Below are 12563 nucleotides of genomic sequence, written 5' to 3'. Positions count from 1 at the left end.
CTGCACATGGAGCTAGTCGATACAAAGCTCGTGTTTGCAACATACCACCTCCGTTGGCTGGGACTGGAGGATCTCCTGGAGCTGTTGAGTCCCAGCAGCTATCTCCTGGAGATGGTGGAACTAATTCAGCTTTGGTAATAGATCGTGATTCTTCATCAGCCCCACACATTACTGTTACAGAGCCAGATACTTCGACCATGCAGAAGCAACCACCGTCTAGTGAGTATTTGGTATTGCATTTTTATTAAAAATTCTATACTAAAGTCTGTTTGATGGATTATGGATTTAAAATTATTCCACTCAGAAAATCCAATCCACTTGTTAGGTATAAAGGCTAATGAAACTTGTAAGTTAGAAAACAATATGCAGAGTAAGAATGTTGTTGATAGCATCGATATAAAAGAAAAATATTAATGATCCAAAACTTTGGTATAATCATTATTGGGATACAGAAAGAGGGAACCAAGAAAATACCTTGACTGATGTAAACAGAGAAATAGTGACTGGAAATCTCAAATACTTCTATATTAGTGAATTACTTAATTACTTAGTCCAACCTAATATTTTAACTACCTTCATTGACATCACCATTTCTCCTTATTGAGTTCATGCAAGGGTGGGACCAGTATGATTCTTTTCCACTTTCCTCATTCTTTCCACAACTCCTCATTTTTAATGCTATTCTTCACTAAATCCATTTGTCTTGTTCTTGGTTTTCTTTAACCGCTGTTCTCTTCCAAGTGCAGTTTCATTCAAAATCTGTTTTGTCATCTTTTCATTGTTCATCCATATGGTGTGTCCAGTCCATCTCAGCGTTCCTCTATATCGTATCATTCAGCTTCTCTAATTTAATTGTTTTCCTTATGCCTTCATTCTTAATTCTGTCCCTTTTTGTCCTTTGAACCTTGCTCCGCAGAAACCTCATTTCTGTTGCCTAGATATGGCTTTTGTTTATTTTGGTCACAGGCAAACTCTGCTCCATATGTTGTTATAGGGATATAATATGTACTGTGTATTTATCAGTATATCACTAGTCCACAGCAGGTTTTTTTATATTGTGGTATAAAGCACTTCCCATTTATATTCACTTAATTTCTGGATGTTTAACTCTTATTTTTATTCGTCATCATTCTCTTTCCTGTACCCACACACAGAGTAAGAATGTTGTTGATAGCGTTAATGTAAAAGAGAAATATTAATGAACTTTGGTATAATCTTTATTGGGAAACTGAAAGAGGGGAAACAAGAAAATACTTTGACTGATGTGAACAGAGAATGACTGGAAATCTCATATACTTTTATGATAGTGAATTACTTAATTACTTAATCCAAACCAAATGAATTCTATTTTAAATCTGATTAGCTCGTATTCTAATGAGAATTGTCTATTAATTAATCCTAAAGATACATTATAATATTATAATAGAGCAGCAAAGGCAGCTAAATATCCTAAACAAGAAGTTATTGCCTTTACTTTTGCTTTGTGGTGTAGCTATACCATTTCAGAAGTCTGTAAAATATCACTAGACTGGAGTGAGCACATGACAAGCATCTGTAGGAAAATTCACTTGTCACTTTACCCTCTCAAAACTCAAAAGATAAAAATGTCATGATTAATGGTCCATATTGAACTGTGAATTACAATAATAGTTAAATATTTTATATTTAATGTCCACCTTTTCAATACAGATTATAACTGATATACATCTATATTAACATTCAGGGACCAGTTTCAACCTACGTCGTACGTCATCAGCCATGAAGCAAATTACACAAATGTAAGGAATAAAATGAACAATGTAACGACACGATGATCTTAGCAAACTGTATGTACGATCAATAGAATTTTAAGTTAAGGATGGTTGAATAAAATAATTTCTATAAAAAGTTTAAGCAATGGAAGGCACAGTCTAATGTCAATAATATTAAAAATGATATGTACACACCATATGAGAAATAAGGTAATGTTCACGATTTTCGTTGCGCTACGTTAAAGAGATCCTTTTAATAGAGCAGCAATCTAGCATTTTAGAGTGGGAGCTGGCTACAACTATGCCGGTGTATGGTACGGCCCATCATCAGTCAACTAGCATAAAAAATTCATGGCAGAAAATCGCGGCGATTCTGAGCAAGGGTTTCTCGAGTCTAGATGTATATCATTTATAATTTGTATTGAAAAGGTGGACATATTAACTCTCTAAACTCACCAATCCCTTCTTCCACTAAGCATTAAAATTAACCTTATCCAGACCCTCATATTTCACATACTTATTGTGATATTGTAATGATAGATGCCGCCATGGAACAAATATTGAAATTACAGAGGGCAGTGAATTCGTGCATTAGGTTTATACCGTATTTACTCGTGTATTAGACCCCCTCGCCTATTAGACCCCCCCCCGGATTTTTGAGACCAAGAGAATGGAAAAAAATAAATCTCGCATATTAGACCCCGTAACGAAATTCAGCTGAGACCAATAAACGATTCCACTTCGTAGCGGGTACTACAAGCTGTACTGCAGCTCTGATGACGTCGTACAAATGTGTGTACAAGTTTGCGCACATTTTCTTGAGCCCTCAGCTGCCTTTTGCCAGATCGGCACAATTGGAGCTGACATCTTTATCTGCGACAGCCACTACAGCAGTACGGTACAAGCATCACAGAATATTGTCCGAGTTCGTAGGTGGATTAGCGTAAACGGAGAAATAGGCCTACTACTTTTTTATTCTCGACTTTCCAACTACAGACTATCACAGTACGTGTGTCTGTGTCTTGGAAAATTGCCAACATGTCAGAAAATACGGTGGCAAGTATTCCTCCGTAGACTCGCAATCGGCCATCAGTGAATGAATTGAGACTTAAAATGTCCCGTAAAAGCTCATATAATCAGTACTTGTGACGCAAATGGCGGTTTATGAAAATATGCTTTGAATTCTTAACCTTATATATGTCAATATGACAAACTTTGTTACTGTTGGTTCCATTGCCGGCTGGTTGGCCTCCCTGTAGGATGAGAGGCGGAAGTGAAACTCTCCACTCACCGCAGCTTTCTACACTGAGAGATCTCAAGGTTCGTCCGTCCGACCCGCCCGATTCAAGCTCACACCAAAATCGTGTGATACGTCTGTCTTATAGTTAAGAGATGTCTATTTCCGTAGCTTTAGCACTATTAGCTGCCGTTCCCGGGGCCCTGAGTTCGATTTCTTATTTAAGTTAATAACAACAGCGCTTTTCAAATTTCCAAAGTGACCCACGAGGTGAACTATCAAGTGAAATAGAATGTACTCTCTCACTCATGTCTAGAGAACAACCAGACCAACATAGGAATAACTGAAATATATGAATTACACTATCATAAGAGATTCTGTGGCTATTAAACTGATTACCGGTACCTAATTCTAAAAAGTAACAGCTGTTCGTATTCATGCTACTGGCCATTGTGAGTGCTGCTGGCTGCACCGCGCTGAAATGCTTGGTGGGACGGGCTATATGCCGAGATTACCCGAGCAGGTCCGGGTTCAGCCGATTATGGCTGCACGTCATTGCCTAGACACAAGTGAGCACGCACGGACGCCTACAGTAGTACAGCTTGCTTACATCACGAAGGTAGTGGTATCGGTACAATAATGGCGCAAAAACGTACAATTAACAACTTTCTTTTGATAGTGGCGTGTGTCTAGTTAAGTTGCCTGTTGTTAAGTGAGTTTCGCTTCAAATCATGGAGGTAAATAGTACGAAACCTAAGAAATGTAGTTTCACCGCAGCTTTCAAATTAAACGCTGTGAATTTAGCGGAAAAACAAGGGGTGAAGTCAGCGGCCAGGACATTTAATGTGCAACCAAACATGATCAGATATTGGTGCAAGCAAAAAGAGAAACTGGAAGCAGCAAATTAAAGTTTGCGAACTTTTCGTGGGACCAAAACGGGCAAATATCCTGAGATCGATATCAAAGTACTAGAATATATAACAGAGTTGAGAAATGATGGTTTTGCTGTAACTCATGATATGATACAGCTTAAAGCACTTGAAGTGGCAAGAACATTGAATCTCAGTCGGCAACAGTTCAAAGCCAGCAGGGGTTGGGCTACACGTTTCATGAGGAGAAATGGTCTGAGTTTGAGAAGACGAACAACTATTTGCCAGAGACTACCTCACGATTATACGGATAAAGTCATCTCTTTTCATCGTTACATCATTCAGCAAAGGAAATTAAACAACTACTTGCTTTCTCAGATTGGCAATGCAGATCAAACTCCGATCTATTTCGACATGCCCCGAAACACTACTATTCATGAAAAAGGTGCTTCTAGTGTCGTAATGCGTACAAGTGGTGCTGAGAAAATGAGATGTACAGTCATGCTTTGCGTAACTGCCGATGGTAGGAAGCTTCCTCCATGCATAATATTTAAACGGAAGACTCTACCAAAGGGAAAATTTCCGAGCGGTATTCATGTTCGAGTACATGAGAAAGGTTGGATGACAGCAGACCTGGTTCAAGACTGGCTGAAAACCGTGTGGAGTCGTCGTCCTGGAGCACTACTGCAGCAGAAAGCCTTAATTGTGTTAGATAGCTTTAGGGGTCATTTGTTAGATGCCATTAAGGACGAACTGAAATCCCTAAAGACGGATCTCGCAATCATCCCTGGAGGTCTAACATCAATACTCCAGCCTCTAGATGTGTCCATTAACAAGCCATTTAAGGGTCACATGAAAAGGCTTTATTCGGAATGGATGGCTTCTGCTACACATAAATTCACACCAACTGGGAGAATACAGAGACCATCTCTAGAAACCATATGTGAATGGGTTCTCACTGCGTGGGCTCTTATCAAGAACGAAACTATTGTGAAAAGTTTCAAAAAAAACCGGGATCTCAAATGCTCTTGATGGGAGTGAAGACGACGTCACGTGGGATGGTAACGCCAGCAGCGGGGAAGATGACGACACAGACGATGGTTCAGATGAATGCAGTGGTTAGGATTGCTATAACCTGAACATTATAGCTTGTAAATAGACTTTTTGCCTACCGATACGGTTTGCGATCTTGAACATTTTCATCAGTAATTTGTGTTTTTTAAATTGTTATATTACTTCTAGTCTTCATCTCTCTAGGATAGCGTAGTTCACAGCATTAGTGCAATAACGTCGTTTTTTATGCGTTTAATAGTTTATTGTAGCTGTAGTTTTATTGATATTTGTGTGTTGGTTAGTGTATCTAGTTCTGTGTGTACCATGTCTCGTTTATTCCGGGAAATACACGTGGCAAGAAAGTTACTTGAGTCTCGGATTCAGTGGAGTGTTTCTTTTGTACACCATAACCTCCCTTAACTGTAAGTACCGTAATTTGTTATTTCCTCACTCTCTTTTATTCTTGTATTCTCATTTTAGTGCCGGATGTTGTTAGTAAGTGTATATTTTGTGAATTTATTTTACCTCATGAATAATTATCTTTTGGAGTACAGTATTACATTTTATGCGGGCTGTGCGCCGCGGTCGTATTGCATCAGCTGAGCGTTGGTAACGTAGGTACGACGATGCTCGCGTGTTTCCCGAACTATCAAATACAACTGACAGTGACAAATGACTGGCCATTAAGTTCTTTTTCATTATTTTGTGTTAACATTGCTTAATACGGTAAATAAAAGTGATTGATTATATTTAAAATATATGTAGGCCTAAAAGTCATGTTCACCATTGTCTTTTTAAATTTATAAATTTTCGAACGAAAATAGCCAGTAAAACGCAGAATACATTCATAAGTTTATTAAAGAATAGTGTAGAATGTTTACGTGTACAATTTATAGCCTAGAAGTCATGTGTTCACTGCACGAAATTTGACGTTATCGCATATTGGACCCCCCTTCGCATTTTTTGACTGTAAAAGTGGAAAAAAAAAAAGGGGTCTAATACGCGAGTAAATACGGTATTTTCAATTAAATATTCAACTCATATCTCCCACATTGAAGCCTCCATGGCTCGGGCGGCAGTGCGTCGGCCTCTCACCGCTGGGTTCCGTGGTTCAAATCCTGGTCACTCCATGTGAGATTTGTGCTGGACAAAGCGGAAGTGGAACAGGTTTTTCTCCGGGTACTCCGGTTTTCCCTGTCATCTTTTATTCCAGCAACACTCTCCAATGTCATTTCATCTGTCAGTCATTAATCATTGCCCCAGAAGAGTGCGACAGGTTTCAGCAGCCAGCGGAATTCCTATCCTCACTGCAAGATGGGGGCTTCATTCATTCCATCACTGACCCGGTCACTGACTGGAAAACAGGTTGTAGGTTTTCATTTTCACCTCCTGCATTGTAAAATACTCTCCTGGTAAAAATTTATAAACTACGATATATTCACATTGCAACTCTTGTAATTCATCTGTTGAATGAATCTAAACCCCAAAACCCCAGTATTTATCCTCAAAGCTTAAATTACTCTCCTCTCATGAACATAATACACGATTGACTACTACACTCTCAATTCCTGTGCATCGCTCATCATATAACCGCTCTTTTCATGTGTATGATCCAAGGCTATGGAATTCCCTTCCAGTCAGTGTTAGGAATTGCGCCCCTTTAGCTTCTTTCAAGCGGTCTTGCCGAGATTACCTATTAAATGTACACTGCCTGAGCAAATGTCATGGGATAGCAGAGCACTGATGCGCAGATGTGTTCTCTGCACACCACACACCCCCTGTGCCAGCGGCAGTTGTATAGGAGACCCTGTGAGCAGTGGCTGTGAATGTGACAGGTGTAACATGGAATGTCGTCGTGAGCTGACACCGTTCGAACGGGGTATGGTGGTCAGTGCCCGACGGATGGGAAGTGCGATTTCGGAAGTGGTGCAGGAATTCAGCTTCACACGATCAACCGTGTCCAGGGTGTATCGTGAATGGTTGAGTGCGGGTGTCACTGTCCACAACAGACGAACGACCGGCCGTCCAGCCACCCTCGATGACCGTAACCGGCGGCATCTGGACGGATTGTCAGTAGTGACAGGTGGGCAACCGTGCAACAAATCATGGCTCAGTTCAACACATACTGTGCTAGACACGTCTCCCAGTGGACAATCCGTAGGAACATGGGTTCTGTGGGGTATGGGAACCAGCGCCGCACGCGGGTGCCACTGTTAACCCAACGTCATCAGGCACAGCGACGCGCATTTGTCGCCAGTCACCAGGGTGGACACTGGAACAATGGCATAACGTGAGATGGTCGGACAAATCACAATTTCAACTGCACTTTGCCGATGGGAGGCACCGTGTATGGCGCAGACCACATGAAGCGATGGATCCCGCCTGCCTCGAAGGTGTGGTCCAGGACGTTGGTGTCTCTGTTGTGATCTGGGGGTGCATTTTCCTGCTATGGAATGGGCCCCCTAGTTGTTCTGGAAGAGAGACTTTGAATGGTACGCGGTATGTTGAGCTGCTCGGAGACCATCTCCACCCATTTTTGGCCTTCCAGCGCCCAGACGGTTCTGCGGTGCTTCAAGATGATAATGCGCCGCCACATCGCTCCCACTTCGCCTGGGAATGGTTCCAGGAACATGCAGCGGAGGTCCTACAACCGCCATGGCCCCCCAGGAGCCCCGATATGAACCCTATCAAGCATATCTTGGATTGTCCTGGAATGCAGACTCCGTGCCATGGATCCTGCACTCACGAACAGACCAGCATTGGCGGCCACTCTGAAAACGATTTGGTGTCAGCTGTGTCCAGAGGACTACCAGGGACTTGTCTACTCACTTCCACGGCGTCTCTCTGCAGTTCGCAGGGCCAGAGGAGGCCCCACACGCTATTAGGTGACTATTCCATGACATTTGCTAAGTCAGTGTATATACAGCTTGTGTGAATGCCAGTATGAATGGAAGAAGAATGAGGTTAGGATATTTATTTTATTAGATTATTTCATTATTCTGTTTTCTGAAGTTTATTTTAGTTATTATGTGGTTAAGTATAAGAGGGGGGCCATGAGACTTAACTTCACCACAGATGAAGGCATGAAATAAATAAATAAATTACCATTGACTAACGTAAGCAGAGAAATAAAATTAGACATCTCAAATTTTTTACTATTAGCAAGTTACTTAAGCTTCCACTTCTAGAAACGTTGCATGGATGGTCATGCATATCTGAGAAATATGCACCCACATTAATATCATTGAGAGTTATGATGATACAGCAATTAAGGGAATGGAGGACATTGATATTCCTTTTCTCAGTTGCGTGGGATCAGCACCTCTTATGGATTCAGCTCAGCTTTACAGTTAGATTTCTTCTCTGGTGCCAACACCATGCAAAGAATATATTCACTATTGCATTCTTCTAAGGTGGTTCATAGTGTAATGTGTTGTGTGCAGACTAAGATGTGTATTGAGACAAACATAAACACCCAGTTCCAAAATCAGAGGAATTAACTGTACGCAGTTAAGTCACAACATGGCCTCAAATCGAACCTGGTACCCTCTGAACTGAATGCCAGTACACTGGCCATTCAGCCAAGGAGCTGGAAATTCCATTCCATAATTGACTTGCTCTATTGTTTATTGGTACACTTTTAAGTGTCTCAGAAATGAAATAAAATAACATTTACCTTGTGGTATATATAGAATAACAGACCAAAATAAATTCACACTAGTAAAATACCAAAACTAAATAATATACATTTACCTGAAAACATACATTTACAGTTGGAAGTTGAAACTGAACCAAGATGAAGGTTGGGATTAAATAGAACTGCAGTAGAAACATATGTATTTTGAATGCTGTACGCACATATATTGTTTGCAAAACTAACACGTTTCGAGTTACCCAAGTTCGCTTTTCTTTCAGGCAGAGTCTGCATCTTTTCTTCTGAGGTTGTCCCCCTTAATTTTCTTGAGTGGCATTTTGTTTTTGTCAATTTTCTCACGACTGGCGAGTTGGACGTGTGGTTAGAAGCGTGCGGCTGTGTGCTTGCATTAGGGAGATAGTGGGTTCGAATCCCACTGTCGGCAGCCCTGAAGATGGTTTTCTGTGGTTTCCCATTTTCACACCAGGAAAATACTGGGGCTGTACCTTAATTAAGGCCATGGCCGCTTCCTTCCAACTCCTAGGCCTTTCCTCTCCCATCATCGCCAGGAGACCTATCTGTTTCGGTGCGACGTAAAGCAACTAGCAAAAATTTTTTTTTTTTTCTCACGAAGCTCTCCAGTGACTAAAGTCGCTCTTTGCTGGACAACTCGTGAAGAAATTCACATTTCATCTTTCACTGTTCACTGTGAAGAGCATTGGTAGTTGTCATATTCAGCATGGAAAATCAAAAACAAAGAGCCATCATTCTGTGTTCTGGGCAACGTAGTATTCACTCCATTTATCATTTGTATCAACACCTCCTGTAATTTGGTTGTACAAATGTAACAATCAGGTTTCTTCTGATCTCCAGTTTCAGGTACAATAGTGTCATCATAATGGATACTGGATATCAGTATTATATTTATATTCACTTTAAGGGCATAAGAAAGAAGCATTGCTTATTTCCTGAAAGCAGACAGTCTTGTTAGAGGTGCATGCTTTTTGTAATTCTCAATTCAGCTGGAATTTGAGCTTTTTCCCAGCCAATTTTGTGACCAAATCATAATCAGACAACCAATTATCACGTTCCTTCCTCTATTGAAGATAGGAGATAGAAATCTTTTCACTACATCTCTCAAATTTTTACTGTCTGAAAAGGGTCCTTCTTGCTGTTTTTCAGCATAAATATCCATGTTATATGCATAGAAAAAACTAGCATCTACCATTGCATAAATTTTAATCTTGTATCTTCTTGGGTTTTATGGAATGTACTGAAAAAATTGCACTTTCAAATTTCTTTCTGTTTCTAGTTGTTTACATTTTCTCTGAGTGAGTTACATTTCTGAGAGTTAATACAACGTGGACAAATTTTTGTATGTTATAATGTTGTAAGTGTTACATTTTGTGTTTCGTCAGACTTCTATTAACTGTATGGACACTGAAAAAAATGGTATCCTTAAAAAAGACAGTTCTGACAGTTCACAGCAAATTCTACAAAAATCTCTCTCTCGGGTGTCAGTCGGTCAGTTTTCTTTTGTTTCTGTCTTGTATTAATGCCATCATATTGGTTGCATCTCATAAAAATTTGAATTCATTTCAGACTCATAACTCTTTGGAAGTCAGGCATTTTCCACAAATTCCAAGAGGTTGAGATGACTGACAGCTAAATAGAACAGGCCGAATAGTGCTTTTATTTGAGTAGCATCTGTTTCTCAAGTGTCGTGGCCGAGAATAATTACTTTGTATGGAATGCACGGACTGTACTTGTTAATGTGTTCTACGGTGCATTGGAACATACAAAGTGAAAATAGGCATATCCGTACTCTTAAGAGTATATAAAAACAAGTGTAGCAATGACCCCTTGAAGATGGGGTAGTATACCATGAAACCTCGTTAGTGCTTTTCCTCATTAACATGTTTTTCCTCTTAGCATGTCATAAATTCAAAGTCACAATTCTCATTGTATTAAATTAAAAAATACCTCACTTATTGTGTCACGAATTTTCGTTATTACCGCTTATTTCAATCACATTTTTCGTTGCCCTGAAAATGTTACTTGCCGTCCCTTGTAAAAGAAACGTGCTTTCCAACTCGGGTAATATCCATCACCACACTTGCGTGATTATGGGAAAAGACCTTGAATTTCTGAACTTCACAGGATAAGTTGCACCTTCGAGGAGCAGGCAGTTAGCCTCAGGAATGTTCAGTTTTTCTTGCTGGTTGGCAGCAAGAATGCTGAGTAACACAGTGAGCCTGTTTATGCTTGTATTTCGCATTTCATTCAGGAGTTTGAAAATTATTTTATGTTGAGTGGTACAGCGAGGAGTAGTGAATATTTATTGCATGTGAAATGACAAGTGTGGTATATAGTTGTTTTGTGATAGCCTCGTTATGGATACAGAAAATGTCATGAAATTCGTTACTAATGAAGACAAAATTAAAATCTGTCAGAAAGTGGACTGGCATCCGTATCTTTAACCCCACAGATGTGGCACGAATCAGTATCGACTGCAGATTGGAGTCGGTATCTCGCAAATGTTGAATTGCACATTTGAGCTTTGACTCGATCACTCAAGTTGGTCAGTTTTGTCGGATTCAAATAGGTGGCCAATGCCATTCCTCATTGTCACACATGGTCGAGTGTAACCTCTGCAATTCATTCTCTAATAGTTTGACCAAAAAATAATGTTTAATAACCCGCTGGTCCTAAATAAAATGCTTCTGCTAACATTTGTTTTTAAAGAATGTGACCTGCAAAAATACTTTGATATTTGTATGGGCCCCGATGCAAATGTTTTCATATTTGTTATCTGGTGTTTTTTCACACCTTTCAATGCACTGTTATTTTATAAGCCACTGCGAAAAAGGTTTTCATACTGTTCTCTCGTGTTTATCACACCTACATATTTTGCAAATTTTAATTTATTCTTCCTCCTAATCAATACACAGTTTATATCATTCAGTAGTACTGGTTTTGGCTGCTCATTACAGCCATCCTCAGCTGTTCACCGTAAATTATTAGAAGGACTTAGTATCATTAAAATCAAATGGGGTTGAATCCCATAAGATTACAAAATAGAAAAACAAAATGCACATACACAGTGATCAGCCAGAACATTATGACCACCTACCTACTATCGATATAAACCCGTTCAGTCGATAGCAACTTCACCTGACGATAAATGACTGCTAGTTGGACACATGCACAGTGCATTTAGTATATCAGTGAACGTGCTGCCCATGTGTAGAATGGGGAAGGTGCGCGATCTATCTGAGTTTGATCGAGGGTATATTGTGACGGCCCGGAGGCTCGGCACATGCATTTCGGAAACTGCACGACTTGTCAGGTGTTCGAGGAGTGCTGTGGTGTCTTCAACAAGTGACGAAACCAAGGTGAAATCACGTCCAGACGTCGGAAGGGTTGGGTGACCACCCCTCATTACAGATGTCGGACGTCGTAGTAGGCTGGGCAGACTGGTAAAACAGGACAGGCAGCAAACTGTGGTGGAAGTAACATCAGACTTAAAGCTGGGCAGAGTACGAATGTGTCTGAACACACAGTGCACCGAACACTCCTAAGGATGAACCTCCGCAGCCGATCTGCCAATGCTAACACCATGACATCGGCAACTACTACTGAAATGGACACGTGACTATCGTCGCTGGATGTTGGAGCAGTTGCAGAGCATTGCAAGGTCTGATGAATCCCGATACCTTCTTCATCATGCCGATGGAAGGGTGCGAATCCATTGTCTTCCAAGGGAACAGCTCGACACCTGTACTGCGGGACGGAGACACGCTGGCGGCAGCTCAATTATGCTCTGCGGAACATTCACGTGGGCATCAAGTGGGGCTCATGCAAGACACCATAACGACCGAGAAGTATCATACACTGGTTGCAGACCACGTACACCTCTCCATGACGATCATGTTTCCCAACGACAATGGCAGTTTTCAACAAGATAATGCACCATGTCACAAGACCAGGAGTATGATGAAGTAGTTCGAGGAACACAG

At 40.7% G+C, this 12563-nt stretch overlaps 1 protein-coding gene across 3 annotated transcripts in view; it reads left to right on the top strand.

Moving 5' to 3' along the window:
• Positions 1 to 12563, top strand: part of Scm (Polycomb protein Scm) — a 478066-nt gene that overhangs the window by 338827 nt on the left and 126676 nt on the right. For all 3 annotated transcript variants that reach the window (XM_067142594.2, XM_067142591.2, XM_067142593.2), the window contains one exon: positions 1 to 219. In XM_067142594.2, coding sequence (XP_066998695.1) covers positions 1 to 219 — 219 coding nt within the window. The remainder of the gene's footprint in view (positions 220 to 12563) is intronic.

This window comes from Anabrus simplex, chromosome 3, assembly GCF_040414725.1.
Source record: "Anabrus simplex isolate iqAnaSimp1 chromosome 3, ASM4041472v1, whole genome shotgun sequence".
Classification (NCBI taxonomy): domain Eukaryota; kingdom Metazoa; phylum Arthropoda; class Insecta; order Orthoptera; family Tettigoniidae; genus Anabrus; species Anabrus simplex.
Note: the sequence above shows the minus strand (reverse complement) of the source record. Positions and strands in the feature narration are given on the sequence as shown.